This window comes from Pongo abelii, chromosome 13 (genome assembly GCF_028885655.2).
Source record: "Pongo abelii isolate AG06213 chromosome 13, NHGRI_mPonAbe1-v2.0_pri, whole genome shotgun sequence".
Classification (NCBI taxonomy): Eukaryota; Metazoa; Chordata; class Mammalia; order Primates; family Hominidae; genus Pongo; species Pongo abelii.
In genome coordinates this window covers 59,627,643-59,647,520 of record NC_071998.2, presented here as the reverse complement: position 1 = coordinate 59,647,520, position 19,878 = coordinate 59,627,643, and the positions used below count along the sequence as shown (strand labels likewise).

General features: G+C 41.1%; 1 protein-coding gene across 9 annotated transcripts in view; it reads right to left on the bottom strand.

The window, feature by feature from the left end:
• TJP2 (tight junction protein 2) overlaps window positions 1-19,878 on the bottom strand; it is a 187,437-nt gene that overhangs the window by 11,551 nt on the left and 156,008 nt on the right. For all 9 annotated transcript variants that reach the window (XM_063714236.1, XM_024252825.3, XM_024252831.3 and 6 more), the window contains 12 exons: window positions 18,795-18,898; window positions 18,031-18,184; window positions 16,352-16,460; window positions 16,111-16,244; window positions 14,948-15,014; window positions 13,973-14,123; window positions 9,690-9,798; window positions 8,339-8,549; window positions 7,442-7,629; window positions 6,587-6,682; window positions 5,345-5,424; window positions 4,107-4,317 (listed from right to left, as the gene is read on the bottom strand). In XM_063714236.1, the coding sequence (XP_063570306.1) occupies window positions 4,107-4,317; window positions 5,345-5,424; window positions 6,587-6,682; window positions 7,442-7,629; window positions 8,339-8,549; window positions 9,690-9,798; window positions 13,973-14,123; window positions 14,948-15,014; window positions 16,111-16,244; window positions 16,352-16,460; window positions 18,031-18,184; window positions 18,795-18,898 (1,614 nt within the window). The remainder of the gene's footprint in view (window positions 1-4,106; window positions 4,318-5,344; window positions 5,425-6,586; window positions 6,683-7,441; window positions 7,630-8,338; window positions 8,550-9,689; window positions 9,799-13,972; window positions 14,124-14,947; window positions 15,015-16,110; window positions 16,245-16,351; window positions 16,461-18,030; window positions 18,185-18,794; window positions 18,899-19,878) is intronic.

Below are 19,878 nucleotides of genomic sequence, written 5' to 3'. Positions count from 1 at the left end.
TTGTGATGACAGCTGTACAACTCTGAATATACTGAAACCCACTGAATTGCATTTTTTTTTTTTTTTTTTTTTCTGAGACAGGGTCTCATTGTCGCCCAGGCTGGAGGGCCGTAGTGCAATCTCTTGGCTCACTGCAACCTCCAGCTCCCGGGCGCTCAAGTGATCCTCCCACCTCAGCCTCCCGAGTAGCTGGGACTACCGGCACCCACCACCACGCCCAGCTAATTTTTTTTATTTTTAGTAGAGACAGGGTTTCATCATGTTGCCCAGGATGGTCTCAAACTCCTGAGCTCAAGTGACCTGCCCACCTTGGCCTCCCAATGTGCTGGGATTACAGGCGTGAGCCACCATGCCCAGCTGAACCGTATACTTTCAACGGGTGGATTATATGGTATGTAAGTCAAAACTCAATTAAGCTTTTCATGTGGCTGGGTTAACAGTGGCATGCTAGACCCCCTCTAAATGGGCATGCAACAGCAAAGGTATCCAGCTAGGGGGCCCAGCATTTTCCTTCTCTTTTCTGTGGTCAACTAGCTAGTCTATATAATCTTTTGAGAAATCAGGAATCAAAATTCTACAATTAGCATAAAAGGGTAGCCCCATTTGGGTCTCTAAATCCATAATTCAACTTAAATGATCTTGGAACCATGCACTGAGTGCTTTGAAGACTCCAAGAAAACATGTAACTCAAATTTTGTTTAAAAAAAAAAAAATTTTGTGATATGCAAATGTATTTTATAGAAAATTTTTAAAAATTGGTAGTGGGGGAGGCAAACCTAACACTTAAACTTATTATGACAAGTCAACTCGCCTTTGGGCAAATCTCAGAATAAAGCTTCTCTTGTTTAACTGAGAAGTACTGTAAGACTTGTAAGGAGAACCATTTTCATATTGTCATAAATATTCGTGAGGAAGAGGAGCTTTCTTATTACTTTGCAAAAAGGAAAACAAAAGGATATTGAGCCTAAAGAGACTAATGCAACATAAAGCTTGACTTCAAATTACTGTGTTCATCAAAGCACTCTATTATTCTCAACTATTAACTCACAAAAATGCCATACACTTAAAATCATTTTAAAAGCCTACAAAATAGGCCAGGCATGGTGGCTCATGCCTGTAACCCCAACACTTTAGGAGGCCAACACGGGCAGATTGCTTGAGCCCAGGGGTTTGAGACCAGCTTGGGCAACATGGTTAAACCCCGTTGCCAGAAAAAATACAAAAATTAGCCGGGCATGGTGGTGTGTGCCTGTAATCCCGGCTACTCGGGAGGCTGAGGAGGGAAGGTGCCTTGAGCCCAGGAAGCAGAGGCTGCAGTGAGCCGAGATCGTGCCATTGCACTCTAGCTTGGGCGACAGAGGGAGACTATGTCTCAAAAACAAACAAACAAACAAAAACTATAAAATTCTAATTCTGCCTGAAAGTTCTACTGCTCAAATGTAAAGACTAGTGTTTCTGGCCATGGCACACAGCCTCAAGTCAAAACCTGGTCAAGCTAAGAGGGACAAGGGTGAGATGAGGAATAAAAGCAATTAGTGCAGTCATCCACACAGCTGTAGGGAGTCAAACTTTGAAGTCTGGAAGAGTACTGTAAAAGACCACTTGCTAGAAAATCGGAGCTTGCTGGTCAAAGTTGCTCGACACCCTGCACCATCTATCCTGAAGACTGCACAATTCTACATAAGAGATTGGCAATTTCTGGTGAGATAAGATCACTTCAATGTTCTAGATGAAACTCAACGCTTACAGTGTGTGCTTCCATTCCAATCTCTGACTTGAGTTATTCTAAAACTTTCAACTTCCTGATGAGTTTAGGCAAGAAATGGCTTGGTGTGCCAGGGGCAGTTCTAATGTAAGTTACAAACATTTATGCCTTGCCCATGTGCTAGTCCTGATGCTGACCTCAGGCACACAACGCTGGGAAATGTTCAGGCTCTGCCTTCAAGGATCTTGAAATCCATCTATGGAGCTAACAGAGGTGTTGCTAACCCCTTCTACACACGTGGACCCCTCCAGATCCTCACTCAGACTCAACCAGCTACCGTGGCCTGTGCTCCCAAGAGCAAATGATGCGGACTCAGGTTAGGTCAAGGGAGAGCCCCACAGTCACTGGCTGCCTTCTTCTGCCTTGCTCTCCTCGTCCAGCCGCGTTCAGCCTAGTTCTTCCTCTACAATGCACTGTATTTCCCTTCCCGATTTCCTACATCCTCACGCGAACCCCAAATTTAACTCTCTGAGGGAAGACGCTCGCTATTCAGTGTACTCAGACAAAGGCAGGGGGGAAATAAAGTGGAGATAGTTTTAACTTCATTTATAATCACTTCGGCCTCAGTTTTTTAATCTGTCAAAAGGAAGGGCTACATTACGTGACCCCTTTTGGGATTAGAATATGTCTGTGTTGTAACATATGTACAATATTGGACAGTTAGGGACACCATAGTTTAGTCTGGGCTCAGTCATACACCAGAATTGTGATCATGCAAAAGTGCTGGCCTTTCTTATGACCTAATAAGACGGCACAGATGGAAGGCTGTACCACTCTTCACTGTTGCTATAATAGTAATAATCATAATAATTATAATACTAGTAGTAAAAAGGACAGAAAGGATATTCATAAATATACCAAGAGTATGAGTACTTAAGACTACATTCACAGAAATCTAGTTTATGATGGACCACTTCCTCCTCTGCATTTGGTTAAACTCTCTCTCATTTGGCCACAGTGGTAAGTAGTGCACCTCTCTTTAACAAGAAAAACCAAGTTACACTAAAACAAGCATCTAATGTGAACACAATCATTCACCCCCTTCCTCTCCAGTATCAGAGATATGCTAAAAATGACATGGGTGGATGATGATGGGCAATGAACTCAATGAGCCATCCTCATCCTGAGGGTATCATATCCTTGCAGTCTCCTCATGTTGCCCTGACAAAATAATGCCCTGCATGACCACAAAATTTATGTAACCCTTTAAAACTCTCAATAATCCCATATGCACAGAATTAATCATTTATATAGACAATACATATATTGTTACTAAAATATGTCATGTTCTTAGACCATTTTACTTTCATGAGTAATAGCAATGGCTTTTTATTTCATGGACTTAAAAATATATTCTATTAGGTAAATCTTTAAATATGTACAAAAGTACAGATAGCAGTTTAATGAACTCCCATGTACATATCAACCAGTTCAACAACTAACAACTACCAAGTCTTGGCCAGTCTTGTCCTGTCTATAATCCCATCTACTCCCCTCACTGCAGACTATTTAGGCAAATTCTCAACATTATATTAGGTCAACCATAAATATTTTAATAGTATGCATTCCTAAAAGAATTTTGTTTTTAAAAAATCACATTATTATCACACCTAACAAAGAGAAGTAATAAATCTTTAAATCATCCAATATTCAGAGTGTCCAAGTTTCTAGATTTTTTTTTTTTTTTTTGAAGAGACAGGGTCTCACTCAGTCACCAGGCAGGAGTGCAGCAGTGCCATCATAGCTCAATGCAGCTTTGAACTCCTGGCTCAAGCGATCCTCCAACCTCAGCCATAGGCATGCACCACCATGCTCGGCCTTTTAGTAGAGACGGGATCTCACCATGTTGCTCAGGCTGGTCTCCAACTCCTGGGCTCAAGTGATCCTCCTGCCTTGGCCTCCCAAAGTGGGAGGATTACAAGTGTTATCCACCGTGCTGGACAGGAATATTTTTAAATAACGAAACCAAGTTCCTTTCGCTTTGTAAGTTAATGCATGTATTGATGGTGAGTAGAGAACAATGACACAATCTCTAGAGAGACGTAGGTGTTCGGCCTGGCTCAATCACTAGCCTTATCGTCTCACAGGAAAATATGAACTTCATCAAAATGACTAATTATTGCCACATCATGGATCTTTATGATCATTTTCAAATAGACAAAATTACAAAGTTCAATATATAAATGCCATTGGCCTAATATCCCATTTTATAGGATTAACTATTTTTCAAGGAGTCATGAACACGATTTCAAATTCTCTATTCAGATTAATTATTTCATCTATTCTTCAATTCTCTATTTCTCATTTTTTAGCAAAATGACTACATTTACATTTCACTTACCTGTAAAAAGGTGTGCACACGTTTTTTTAAGCTTGTTGGCTTGATCAAATAACTTTCGAGAACTTTTGTTGGATGTTGGATTTAACCTTTGTCTCATGGTTTTGACACCTTGTCTGGAGTCTGGGTTGAAAAAAATCACAATTGGGAACCACTGGGTGTAATTCAATAGGTCCACAGCTTTCGGAGTCACATCCAGTAGTGCATGCTTATCCTATTAGAAAAGGGGAAAAGTTAGAGAAATGGATATATAAAGTAATATAGCATCAAATACTTTGTTTTAATAAGTAAAGGCTGTATGAGATATATCTTGTTTGTTTATTTACTTATTTGAGATAGATTCTTGCTCTGTTGCCCAGGCTGCAGTGCAGTGGCACAATCTTGGCTCACTGTGACCTCCGCCTCCCGGGTTCAAGCAATTATCCTGTCTCAGCCTCCTGAGTAGCTGGGATTACAGGTGCCCGCCACCACCATGGCCAGCTAATTTTTGTATTTTTAGTAGAGACAGGGTTTCACCATGTTGGCCAGGCTGGTCTCAAACTCCTGACTTCAGGTGATCCACCCGCCTCTGCCTCTCAAAGTGCTGGGATTACAGGCATGAGCCACCGTGCCCAGCCTATCTTGTAAATTTAAATCAAGAAGCAGAACACATTTCCTTCTACCTAATGCCCACTTCAATATTACCAATGTGTTAGAACTTCTGATAAAATGACTTAACACATTATTTGGTATAATGCTGGGAACTCTGAAAAAAAACAGTATGTTACTGCCAGAGAACAGTGACTGGTTTCCACACAGTGAAATGGTTTGCATTTACATTAAATTTTTTTTTTTTTTTTTTGAGATGGAGTTTCACTCTTGTCACCCAGTGTGGAGTGCAATGGTGCAATCTCTGCTCACTGCAAACTCCGCCTCCTGAGTTCAAGTGATTCTCCTGCCTCAGCCTCCCGAGTGGCTGGGACTACAGGTACCTGCCACTGTGCCGGGCTAATTTTTTATATTTTTAGTAGAGACAGGGTTTCACCATGTTGGCCAGGTTGGTCTCGAACTCCTGACCTCAGGTGATCCACCTGCCTCAGCCTCTCAAAAGTGTTGGGATTACAGGTGTGAGCCACTGTGCCCGGCCAATTTTTTATTATTAACATTCAATGATTAAAGTACAGATACTATCCTAAAAGTGACTGCAGCAAACCATAATCTAATTCTTTCTGAAAAAACGGTCTGTGGATGAATTTTCTCACCTGTTCAATAATTTGCCTCACGGTATTTAACCGGACCACTCCAGTGGATTTCTCAGATCCTGCATCTTTTGGTTCCGTTTCTGCAAAAGCAAAAACAAGGAGCTAAATAATTGTTTAGAAAACAGTGACAACCAAATACTCTCACCTAGCATCAGCAATGATGGCACACCTGACATTAAGTGTCTCCTAACAAGATTCAGTGGGAAGGACCCACATAACCTGCTTAGTGGAAATCTAATCGTGAAGAAATGGTTAGGCCAGTCCAACAGGAAGCATTCTAGGAGACAACCAGCTTGGATTCTTCAAAATATCAGTGTAACAAAATTATTTAGAAAAAAAGAGGGGACTGGAAAGACATAAAAATCACAAAAAGACGTAAAAATCAAATGTCATGAATGACCCTTGGTTGTATTCTCAATTTAAAAAAAAAAGCTATGAAGCACGTAACTAGGACAATTGAGAAAACGTGGAAAATGGACTATATACAAAATCACACTGTATCAATGTTACCTTTCTTGACTGTGATAATGGTATTGCAGTTATGTGGGAGAAAGTCCTTGTTCTTAGGAAATTCACACAAGTATTCAGGGATTAAGTGTTATAAATGATTCTGCAGTAATTTTTCAAAGAGTGTGTGTGTGTGTGTGTGTGTGTGTGTCTATGGTGCAGGCAGTGGGTGAGAGAAAGTGCGTGACAAAATGTTAGCAACTGGTGATTCCGTGTGTGTGTGTGTGTGTGTGTGTGTCTCTATGGTGCAGGCAGTGGGTGAGAGAAAGTGCGTGACAAAATGTTAGCAACTGGTGATTCCGTGTGTGTGTGTGTGTGTGTGTGTGTGTGTGTGTGTGTGTGTGTGTGTGTGTGTGTGTGTGTGTGTGTGTGTGTCTCTATGGTGCAGGCAGTGGGTGAGAGAAAGTGCGTGACAAAATGTTAGCAACTGGTGATTCCAGGTGAAGGGTATGTGGGTGTTCATGATTCTTCCAACTCCTCTATCTGTGTGTGTGTGTGTGTGTGTGTGTGTGTGTGTGTGTGTGTGTGTGTGTGTGTGTGTGTGTGTGTGTGTGTGTGTGTGTGTGTGTCTCTATGGTGCAGGCAGTGGGTGAGAGAAAGTGCGTGACAAAATGTTAGCAACTGGTGATTCCAGGTGAAGGGTACGTGGGTGTTCATGATTCTTCCAACTCCTCTATCTGTTAGAAATTTTTCAAAATAAAAATTTGGGGGAAAAAAAAACACTGACAGACTTACTAGCAGTTTGAAAGAAGTCAGGTAACTCATTTGCCAATTTTTCCATTGCTATATCAGCTATGGGGCCGAATAAGACCACAGGTCTCTTAAAACCAGCTGAAATGACAAGAAAGGCCGTTAAAGCACACACACTTGCCTAGCTGTTATGATAAGCAGTAAAAGTATTGTATGGGCTTTTGATAACGTAACTAAACGAAAGAAACTGTGGTTTCTCCCCATCTCAGCTTGGCTCTGTTCTGAAGAATATGCCTTCACTATCCTCACCATTTAAAACAATTTTTTTCTTTTCATTCAACCACACGCTAACCTAGATTTTTTTTTAGGAGACAAGATCTCACTATGTTGCCCAGACTAAACTCAAACTCCTAGGCTCAAGCAATCCTCCTACCTCAAGCCTCCTGAGTAGCTGGGACTACACTGCCTAGCTCCTTATCATTTTTAAACACAAACTTTCCCATTGATAATATATGGAAACTTTTTTTATTTTTTGCAGAGATGAGGTCTTACTATATCACCCAGGCTAGTCTTGAACTTCTGAGCTCAAGTGATCCTCCCACCTTGGCCTCCCAAAGTGCTAGGATTGTAGGTGTAAGGTACAGTGCCCAGCCAATATACCGAAACTTTTTAACAGTGGTATTAAAACATTTTTTAAGCTGCAGAAATAAGCCTCAATTTAGGAACTGAAATAGCTTTTTATAAATCATGCTCCTTGTTAGAATTTGATTTCAACTCTATGAACTGCCTTTGGCATAACTGACATACATAAGTTAGAACTTGACCATACGGTCTGAAAATAAAGGTGAACAGGCTCAGAGCCCAGTCAGTTCATTTCCAGGCCCCATGTGACTTCCTCACCTTCTCGCAGCAAAACTCTCTCATAAGCCGGGAACTTGGTGCTGACAGACACAACGGCTGTGAGGTCTTCCCGACTTTTCCTCACATTCTTCTTCACCCCAGACCTCTGGCCACGCATTCTCCAGAAATCTGCCCGGTCCCCAGCGTTGTCTCTCTGGGCATTTTGAACACTGGCCATTTGTTCAGCTCTGAGAAGAAACCATGCGAAGTAAATCTCTAAAGCCAGAAAACGCAGCAAACATGCATTTCATTAATCAAATCCAGTCAATTTTACTTCTGAGCTCAGAGAAAATTCCGCTTGACAATGAAGAAGTTTCAGAGGGTGGGAAATGTGGGGACCTTCACTTCCAAATGGGAGCAGAAAAAGGCTGGGTCTCTACGAAATCTCCCAGAAGTGGCTCAGCAATAAACATGTGAAATTTGGCTCATTCTCATATGCAGGTACACAGTACACACACCTGGAACTTCTGCTCAAATACACGCCTCTTTTCTAGGTTCCTGCACTGTCAGCCAAATACCAAGTATTCACTGGGGTGCATAAACTTCTCCAAGGATGGAGACTGGGCACCAGACAAGGGTACCTTGTCTTTAAGAGGTGTGCTGGCGTGCTACGGCCATTCAGTATATCTCTTGTACATGGTACAAGGCAGTGGATGCTCCTTAGGAACTTGTTCAAACAGCCACATTCAACAACCAACCACATGATGCTAAATTTACTCGCAACAAACTGGCTGGTGGCTATTTACAGTTCAGGCCACTCTCCATAAACAAGAAATAGATGATGACAAGTAATGAACTCATCATGTGGGGTTTCCTTTTACGAGGGTGGGGGGATCTCTGTAGTTTTCTGCAGGGGGAAAGATTAAAAGGGGTATGTGAGAATGTGATCTCTGTTACCTGCTCTTGTTGGGAATTAAGCCTTTCTCCAACTCGTTCCCAATCCTCACAGCCAGCCAGTTGCCCAGCTTGCCGTCATACAGTGTGTCTACCACTCGGAAGACTTCCCCTCTGGTGAAGGCCAGGCTCTGTGGAGTTTCCTTCTCACATTCAAAGTGGCTTCTTATAAAAAACGAATCCCCTCTGCCACAAGCCAGGATGTCTCTATACACTGCAAGACAAAAGCATCGTTTGTTGCATTCAGCTTAGTAGAAGTTAAAGTATTAGACACTCAACACAGCTTCTCCTATCTCTGATCTCCCCTTTACCTTCCTTCCATTCAGTGCACAGGTCCTATGGTAGTCACAGCTCCAGTAGGAACAAGGACAAATAACCAGCTTCATGGCTTGCTGCAATGGTTAATTTTATTTCAACTTGACCGGGCCATGAAATAACCAGGTATTTGGTCAGACTTTCTTCTATGTCTTTCTCTGAGGGTGTTTTTGAATGACAGTCACGTATAAATGGGTAGACCGAGCAAAGAAGATCGCCCTCCCCAATGCAGGTGGGCCTCATCCAATCAGTTGAGGGCCTGAAGAGAATAACAATTGGACCCCTTCTCAACTAAGAGGAAACTACTCTTCCTGCCTGATGGCCTTCAAAAGGCAACATCAGCTCTCTTCCCTGACTTTGTACTGGAACTACACCATTGGCTCTCCTGGTTCTCAGGCCTTCAGACAGAGATAGAACTAAATCACTGGCTCTCGAGTCTCTACCTTGCCCATTTTCACTGCAGATCTTGGCACTTGCCAGTGTCCGTAATTATGTGAGCCAATTCTTTATAATAAATCTCTTCCTCTCCTATTGATTCCAATATCTCCTATCGGTTCTGTTTCTCTGGAGAACATTGATTAACACAGTTGCCAATCGAGCTCTGAAGCAGACAAGGAAGATACTCTCAACCCCCACTTCACAGATGGGAACAAGGCCTGGAAAGGTGAAACAACTTGTCAGACTGGCCAGGGGTAACAGGCACACCAGCCAGCAGCCATGGCCTTTGCACCTGTCATATGTAAACTCACTAATAACTCCACGCAGAATGTAAGGCTGCATCACTGTTCAGGAAGGCAGTTTTATTCCAAATTGACACAACTAGTAAAATTATTTCAGTGCATGCATAGAAAACATTTTTATGGAAAGTTAAACAGCACTCACATTTTCTTCACACACCTAGGACCCAAGGATTAGGTGTTGAGATCCATCTCAATTTTTTAACACCCAGATTTGCCTATTCTGGTACCAAGACACCTCTCTCATCCTTCCCACTCCCCACCCCCAACCCCAACGAAACTAAATGACCAAACTTGCTCACCATCGGCTCGGCTCTGAGCTAAAATGGTCACCATTTCACCTTTAGGGATTTCTAACAGGTAGAGAACGGCATCCTCCCGCACTAGTCCTCTGAAATCCTGCGTGTTCACCTATTAGGAAGGAAAAACAGAAAAAGAAAAAAAAAAAAAAGGAAAAAAACAGAGAAGTTTATAGTAAGATGCCACTGACCCTTTTGTTTGTTTTCATCAGGGCCTGCCCAGAGCAAAGCCAAGACGTAAATGAGTCCTTAATGTCACTATTCAAGTCCTCCCGCCCAGCACCTTGCTATGGGCCTGCACACTATACCTTTCTGCCTCCCCATACTGCCAACCGTACCTTAGAGATAAGCCATTGAAGCAAGGATCTGTCACCAGATCAGATTAGAATTTCTTGTGGTTGTTTCTATCCATCTCCCTTCTGTGAGTCTCTCACAGAGGTGGCCAAGAAGGTAATACACAAGCATGAAACAGATAACTATAACGCAATGGGGAGTGTTGGGGTCTTTGACAATTGAGCATGCTGGCCCAGCATTCACACTAATTTTAAACTGGTTCAAATAAAAGTGTGCAAATAAAGACTCTGACCAATTCTACCCTTCTCCTATAGCTTCTATCACCTAAAAGTGTTTAACATGTGTTTATAAAATCAAATTAAAGAGCACCAGCCTTATAGTTACAAAGCAAGGAAAACTGAAATGTAGCACAAAGAACAAGACATTTTGAAATCATAGTGCTGTATCTTTTTTTTTTTTTTTTTTTGAGATGTAGTCTCCCTCTGTCGCCCAGGCCGGAGTGCAATGGCGCAATCTTGGCTCACTGCAACCTCCGCCTCCTGGGTTCAAGCAATTCTTCTGCCTCAGCCTCCCCAAGTAGCTGGAAGTACAGGCATGCGCCACCACACCCAGCTAATTTTTTTTTTTTTTGTATTTTTAGTAGAGACAAGGTTTCACCATGTTGGCCAGGCTGGTCTCGAACTCTTGACCTCAGGTGATCCGCCCACCTAGGCCTCCCAAAGTGCTGGGATTACATGCGTGAGCCACCACACCTGGCCCATAGTTCTATATCTTTAAGCCTATTTTAAAACAGAATTATAAATAAGTAAAATGCAAAAACCATATTAAAGTACCTGATATGTTAATAATATTTTATAGAAATAAAGATATAAAATTCCTGTGAAATATTTTCTTCAGTCATTGACAATTACAGAATCCTTTTAATCACAGGGGTAATGCTTTATTAAAGAAGAAACTTATCCTTAGTTGGGTGGGCCTTAATTAAGGCCAAAATTTATGATTAAGTGAAAGTCGGCATTAGACTAAAACTAATTTGGTGCTTTTAAAATAAAGTGATGTGCTAAAGCAATTGAGTTATTTTTTCCTTTGAAACAGTGTTTAGTATTTAAGGTACTGTCATTTGTACCCTTCTGTCCCCCAATTAGGGATCATCCCATTTTGGTACCCTTTCTTGTGCCATTTGTTTATCTACATCTGTATCTACATATAGCCATATGTATATTTTCACATGTACTATATATGCTTATATTTGTTTACTTAAATAGACAGGGCCACAAGGCCGTGGGAGGACCTTGGGAGTCCTTCAGTCCATCTCTCTGGCCACAAGAGATTAACCTCAGATCAGTCTCGATCACAGTCTTCGATAGCCAAAAACTATAATGGTCAAAATTAAAGCACACACGGTAGTTACATTTTAAAAATCTACATGGTTAATAACCAAACTTAGAAGTCTTTTTTCTCTTTTCCATCCCATAAAAGTTTCTGAAAGAGAAATGACAACTGTATCAGATAAATAACAAGCAAAGATGTAGTTAAGCCAAGCAGGAATAAGCAAAAGCACATATATCCCCATTATCGATAAGGAATATACATATCCGGCTCACGTCTTCATTCCACACATCAGGCTGTCTGTCACCTTTGCAAAACAAAGAGCCACACTTAAAAACCCCACAACAGAAGAAAGTGATTAGCATGTGTATAAGGCTCACTTTATATATTCAATTTGGCCATGAAAAGGAGCATTGAAACAAATTAAAGTGAAAAAAGGCTAGGGCAGCACTTTTCTACTTGAAGGTTACACTGAACAGTCCTTTCCAATAAATATCCTCTTTGATTAGCTATTTAGTAGTCTACAGGGTCTAGCAGTGTCTGCTGTGAGCCTGAAGAGGATCCTGTATCAGCCACAGCTTAGTATTGTGCAGCAGCTTCTCCGCCCTCGTAGGCAAACTCAATCTTTTCCACCCCTTTCTAGAACTGAAAGCTTCTTTTGTAGTCAACAGAAAATTTATTCGCACCCAAGAAATGAGGACCACCTATTGCCTGACCTCCATATGGGATGACTGCAAAAGAAGCCAGTTCCCAGAGTTCCTTCCATGTTGCCAGGGTGATAACAAGAAACAAAACACCTTAAGTATAAATGCGGATACCATGACTTTTTATCTACCAAAGCGACTCTCCCCATCTAACGACAACTTACAGAGAGATCTGACTGCCAAGCCTCTAGGTGAATTCACTAGTTTTCTTCATGGAAATTTAGAAAATCTCCCAGCCCCTCAATGTACGAAAATATTTTATCATTGAACCTTAATGAGCAAAAGCTCCACATTTCTAGCTATCATCCTATGGCCTCACAATAGTTAGAAAAAATACCTTTTTCCTTCATTAGCATATATGCAAAGAGTAAACTGGTATCAGCTGGCACTCAGATGGGTTTTCATCAGTAACATTTGGTCAGTGGTATTTCCTAGGATCATACAGCAACATGAGGTTCGTGCAGGTACATAGTCTTCTAGATCCTGACCAGGGCCAAGGAGGGTCTAGAATTTCACTGGAAAGCTTTTGCAAAGCTCCTGATCAAGGTTTGCCCTTCATCTGCTCCAGAAATGAAATCTGAACTACTGCAATGGGGCCAAGCAGAAAGGGGGCCACCTGCTTTTGTACTTTGCTGCCTGCTTCCTTGAGAATTCTAGAACTTTTTTCTCCCCTCTCCTTGGAGCCTAGAAGCCCCTACCAGACCCCTTAGTTTACTATATATGGATTTTTTACTAACATTAACAAGAAAAAAAAAACTCACATATATGAACTGCAAGTTTGCAGAAGCAGAAAGAAATTCCAATGAAGACAGTTCCCAGCTGGGCGCAGTGGCTCACGCCTGTAATCCCAGCACTTTGGGAGGCCAAGGCGGGTGGATTGCTTGAGTTCAGGAGCTCGAGACCAGCCTGAGCAACATAGTGAAACCCTGTTTCTACTAAAAAGACAAAAATTAAGAGTTCACCTGTAATCCCAGCTACTGGGGAGGCTGAGGACTAAGAATTGCTTGAACCCAGGAGGCGGAGGTTGCGGTGATCTGAGATAGCACCACTGCACTCCAGCCTGGGTGACAAAGCGAGACTGTCAAAAAAAAAAACAGTTCCCTAGTACTCTATATTTTTATTGTAAGAAGATATACGGTGTTCTTGAAATTTATTCCGAAGTCAACAAAGAATGCTACACACACACACACACACAAATGTCAAGTTATTTTTTAATTCCTTAACAGATTATACAAACACATAGTAATTTTAAAAGTATCAATATTTGGTTAACCAGGAATTCCCTTTCCTGGACAATTTTAGATGTAAATAACATTGAGCAGCAGCTATTTGTTATCTTCCAATAAGAAAAAAGAATGGACACTGACCTTCCTATTCTGTGCCAGGGAACTCTGCTAGGTGCCTTATAAGTATTACCTGGTCTAATCTTCCCACGGTCCCTGCGAGGCAGGTATTCTCATCCCCATTAAACAGATACAGAAACGTGAGTCTCAGGGTGAACCAGGGTCACAGAACTAATGAGAGGCTGGGACAAAATTCCAATCACCCAGTCTGATGCCAACACTCACCTTTGTTCAATTACAGGACACTGCCTTAAGAAAGATGGCAGGCAGGGGGAACACAGTGAAAAAAGCAAAAATCAGAAAGATCTTTTTGAAAAATCTTTCCTGTAAGTGCTTACTTAGAGTCTCAATATTTTCACATTAATCAGACTAATAAAATCTTGGCAAGGGTAGAAACACGATCAGTTCTCACGGATACACGGATGAGTTCTGGGTTCCAAGACTGAGAAGACAGGACCCATTTCAGGAATACAGAGACTTCAATGCTGGGCATCAACAAACTCGCAGCTGCTCTATTTCACCAGCTGAACCACTTTGTCTTCCGTTACAGAAAGAACACCCAGAAAAGCGCACTCCTTACAAGTAACTTCTAGAAACAGAGCTGGGCTGTTCTTACCTTCAGAATCTGGTCTCCTTCTTGAAGGCCCTCCTGCTCCGCCGAGGTCCCTTCTTGAATGCCAGCAACAAATATCCCGACATCATTGCCACCAGCCAACCGGAGGCCCACGCTGTCTCCCTTCTTGAACCTTACCATTTTGGTATTAGGGCTGCAATAGGTTCCGTTTCAGAAAGGAAAGATGGGAGATATTTTTTTAAGGGGAGAACAACATTAGCAAATGAGAGATTTAATTTCTTCTAGCTACAGAGTGATTTATAGTTTACAAAGCCCTCTCATTTTTCTCATCTATCTCATATATCCTACAATTTTATCTTTCTTGGGACCATGAGATGAGTATCAGTAGGTCCCTGTTACTGGTGAAGACATATAGAATCTTTACAGCAACTCTTTCAAGATGAGAAAGCAAATAAAGGGCAGAGTTAGGGCTAAAATTCTTCCAAAGGAAGGCCTGCTTGCACTGCATTCTTGTCAAATAAAGACACAGTCTGGGTACAAAGAAGCAGAATCCTAATCCAGGAGGCTGCTGCCCTTGATCCCTGCTGAACTAGGGGTTCTGATTATCAAGTGAAGAGCGCAGCAGCACTCCTCCTCCCTCCCCCACATGGACTGACACTGGGACCATCACATCAGTGCAGTCACCACGGGGCACCATAGTTTAGCAATACTTCACCTATTTGGGAGTGAATTTATCTGACAAACGCAGATACTCAGGGTAACACTCTGGAAAGGTAGCTAGATAGGTAGGCAAACAGACAACATTAACATCACAAAGTTCACCCACTTCCACATTTTGCTGTTCCTACAAATAATTCCTCTTTCTCATAAGCACTACCAATGGGGGTTGTTTAAAGGTGGCTGATAGTGTACAAAATCACCATCTAGGCAAAAACCACCACTCTTCTGGATTTCAGTTACAGAGACAGAGCTGTAAGGAAGAAGGGAAAACAAAGAGAGATGGAAATACATACATACCCATATATTGCTTCATCTTCAGGACTAGGACGAAGAAAAGTTCTCGGGGCTGCTTTTGGTTGAGGAGCTGTAGGTTAAAAAACATCTATTGTTATCAATCTGGACTAACAAGAGTGCGTTTCTAAATAGAAAAATCACAAAATCCACAAAAAAATTAAGTCTATGCCACATATATGTCATCACAAACAAAAAGAAGTCTCTAAGGTGCAGTTTAACTCTGAAGCGTTAGCAGGTGCCAATGGTTTCTCAAAATACAAGAGATTAAAAAATGAACCTCTAAAATGCAAGGTGTACGATCACGTGTACAAGAACATCGAATTTTTAATAACTTAAAAAACATATAATAATGATACTGTTTCCCCTTAAATATTTATGAATATAAAATTACGATGATGATTGTAGGGTGGTGGGGAAGGGTTGGGGGAAGAGGTCAGGATCGAGGATGGGAGAAAACAATGACCTCAACTCATCAAATATGACAAAGTGTGACCAATTCTAATGGCATTTAGACAAGGCTATTATTTTATATTTTGTCAACGTCAAAAGAGAGAGAGAAAGGAGGACCTCTTCCATACATAATTTTTTATTTCCTTCTTCCCTTTCAGCCACCCTCTGGAATTAAGTACACACTTATTTATACATACACATATACATGTACATACATATCTGTATACACATATATACGTATATATGCATACATATATACACACATACATATAAGTATACATATATATGTATTTACACATATGTGTATAATTTCAACTTTTATTTTAGGTTCAGTGGGTGCACATGCAGGTCTGTTACATGCGTATACTGCATGATGCTGAGGTTTGGGGTACAACTGATCCTGTCACCAAGGTGTGAGCATGGTACCTAATAGTTTTTCAACCCTTTCCATCTCCTCCTTCAGTAGTTTCCCACCTACTAGTCCCCAGTTTCTGTTATTGCCACCTTTACGTCCATTTGTACCCAGTGTTTAGTCCCACTTAAAAGTGAGAACATGTGCTATGTGGTTTTCTGTTCCCATGTTAATTAGCTTAGGATAATGGCCTCCAGGTGCATCCACGTGGCTGCAAAGGACATGATTTCACTCTTTCTTACGGCTGTGCGAGCACACACTTCTGAATACAACTGTTGAAACTGAGTGGTTTTAAAAGGCTCACCTGGGGGGTCCTCTTGGTATCTGGATTCCTTGTTGGTCTCTGGGACAACTGTGCCTGCAATATCCCCTGTGGACTTAAAGGGAGTGGGCGTCGCACCCATCCTGGACAATCTGCTTGGCGTGTCCTCCCTGGAACTGAAGCACATGTCATATGTTAATGTCTCAACAGATAACAGTTTCATAAACACATACGTGTGCACATTCACAATGACATGTACAAGAGAAAATGCATGTCACCTTACCTTGGCCTTTCCTTCAGCTTCTCACTTGAAGAATGATAATCATAATCAGAATACTGCTGACGTCTCTCCTCTGGAGAAAATGATCGGTTTGACTCTATTTCTGAGATATCTAGTTTCAAAAATAAGAAAAGACTTTTAAATAAAATACTTAAAATATTCTCCTACCCAGAGAAATTGCACTATTCTCTGGGTAGGAAACATGAAAATGGAAGCGAGGTAGGCAGGAAATGTGCTATTAGTCTAATAGTCCTCCCCTGGAGAAAAACTTGCTCGTTTTAAGGGAAAGGCATTAATTAATAAAGGGGAAGGCAAATTTAGAATTGTGTATTTCTCTTTTGTCTCATTTTCCATCAAAGCTGCTACAGAAGAGTCAAAATTCTATTATTGGATCATAGATGTATACACTAATTCTTCCCAAGCAGCCCAGTGCTTCTCAAACTTTAAGGTGCATACAAATCTTGTCAGGATGCAGTTGTTGTGGGGCAGTTGAGGGGAGACTGAGATTCTGCAATTCTATCCAGTTCCCTGATTATGCAGATGCTATTGGGGTCAGAGGTTGGGGGGATGAGGACCACATACTGAGTAGCAAGGAAATAAACTGCAAACCCCCTAACATGCTGGCATTATTTCTCATGCTCCTTTTATTTTCCTGCACTGCACCCATAACAGTCATCAACAACTTCTGATACACTGGAAACTCAATTAGTTTTAAGGTTTTATAAAGCAATTCCTTAAAAAAAAAAAAAAATCAACAAAAGTCTGCTTTACAACTTGGTAACTTAATATTTTCTAAACTTCTCTGCATAAAAGCAACAGTAGATGGTTCAGTAGGATATACTGTGATTAACTATTTTTACTGGCAATTTTTACAATGTTAAAATGTTATCCTATGTATAATCATATTCAAATAATGAATACAGCTCTTTAAAAGGGAAGAGGTGATGCAGAATGCCACAATATTAGCCATTTTGATTCTTTTTGAGCATCTACTTGTTTTAGCTATCCTCCAAATTGTCTTCTCTATTAGAAATATTAATAGCCACTTTTAAAGAATGAGCAATTAAGGCTGGGCCTGGTGGCTCACGCCTGTAATCCCAGCACTTTGGGAGGACAAGACGGGCAGATCACGAGGTCAGGAGTTCGAGACCAGCCTGGCCAACATGGCGAAACCCCGTCTCTACTAAAAATACAAAAATTAGCCAGGTGTGGTGGCAGGCATCTGTAATCCCAGCTACTCAGGAGGCTGAGGCAGAAGGATCACTTGAACCTGGAAGGCAGAGTGAGCCAAGATTGTACCACTGCACTCCAGCTTGGGCAACAGAGGGAGACTCTGTCTCAAAAAACAAACAATAAGCAATTAGCAAATATATAAATGATATGGTTAGTTCTTCGAACCACTCAAACACACATTTTCTTACTGACAACTTTTGCTTTCAATTGCCTAATGAATAGTTCTCTGAGAGTTTGCAAGTGCACCAGAATTTTATATTGGGAACCGAATTTCAATAGGCACTTTAATAAGCAAATAACAACCAACCAGTGACCTTTGGGGATTAAGGTTTCAAGGGGTCTTTCCTTAGAAATTTAACTTCCAGCTGGATAGCTACACTAAATAGAAGAATGGGGAAGCAACGGCCTTCCTTACTTCCAGCTAAGCTCACAGCCTCCTCTTCCTTTACCTTCTATTTCTGAGTCACTGTCATTTAACGATGGGATGTTGATGAGGGTTTGCTGGCTGTCTCTCAACACCACTAGCTGTAGTTTTCCTCTTGACTTTTCTATCAATTTTCGAGCATCCGTTAAAGACATGTTCTCAGTTACAGTCCCATTGATCTGTGTTTATAAAGAATGGTAACGTTAAATGCAATAAAATTATTCACAGTAGAAAATTCATATTTTCCCCTTCTAAAAATGTAAAGGCTTTGCTCAGATATTCAAACAGATATTGGCTTTAGGATGACTCAATAAAAATGAATTGTCCTTTAAATTAAATATAATCCTGCATGCTGGATCCCAAATACAGGTGGTAAGTTACTCTGCTAATTTATTTAACTTCCAAGCTCAAGACAACGGTTTGGTTTACTACTGGAACGTGTTTCCTGACTGGAGAGGTTTACAAGACCTATTAAATATTCAGCATTCATATACCACCAACTTTCCTTCTCATCTTTCCTTAGTTTAGGGAATAGGGATCTAAACTTTAAACAGGAAAGAAGACAATATTCATGGAGTTTTTTGTTTTTGTTTTCTAAACTGACATTAAACTGTTACAACCCTCGATGTCCAGTTTTTCTGATAAAAATCATCTCATGCTGCTCTTGCCACCTCTGTCTTACCACTGACTCTCATTGGATCTAAGTCTCACTGTGTTGGTGCTGCATGTGGTCATGCAGGCTATGAACAGCAATATGCACACTACCGTTCTCTGCCCTCATCTACCCACCTTGAGAATTATGTCTCCTTCGTGAAGGTTGCCATCTTTAGTTGCCAGACCCGTTTGGGTCATTTCCTTTATGAAGATCTGACTCCCAAGCCGGAGACCATACTCTAGGAGACAAACACATAAACATATACGTATGTCATCAATTTGTTCAAAAAACTTAGTCTGGTTTATAGGACTATTTTAAAATATGTATTAAAAACTTAATTTTGTATATGGGAAATTCTGTAAGATGACTGGCCTGAACTCTTCAAAAAAGTCAATGCCATAAAAAACAAAAAAGGTAGAGAAACTGTTCTAGGGTGGGAGCAGAATGAGTTACATCATTTGGAGCAATTTGAAAATGAACTATAATATATGAAAGGGATATTAATGTTAACTTTCTTAAGTGTTATAATGGTATTACGGTGACTGATGTAGGCGAATGTTCTTATCCTTGGAAGATACCTCTGAAATATTTATGGGTAATGGTGAGTTGCCTGCAACTTTCTTAAATAGTACCAAAAAACCCACTGAGAGAGGTAACAGGAAGGGTGATGGAGTAGAAGGAAAGAAAAAAAAAAAAGGAGGAGGAGGAAAACAAAAGTAAGTGTGGCAAAATGTTAACAATTGGTAAAACTAGATGAAGGTTACATGTGTATTTGCTATAAAATTAACATTTTTCTTTTTCTTTTTTTGAGACAGAATCTTGCTTTGTCACCCAGGCTGGAGTGCAGGGGCATGATCTCAGCTCACTGCAACCTCCACCTCCCAGGTTCAAGTGATTCTCCTGCCTCAGCCTCCCAAGTAGCTGGGATTACAGGTGCCCACCACCAAGCCCAGCTAATTTTTGTATTTTAGTAGAGACAGGGTTTCACCATGTAGGCAAGGCTAGTCTCTAACTCCTGACCTCAGGTGATCCACCCGCCTCGGCCTCCCAAAGTGCTGGGATTACAAGTGTGAGCCACCGCGCCTGGCCAAATTAAACACTTTTCAAATAAAATGTTGGGGAGAAAAAAAAACAATTCAGCACACCTTAATACGCATGTTCTGCTGACAATGAGGCTCTCTACAGGAAGGCACTGCAAAAAATCTAGCATTTTAGATT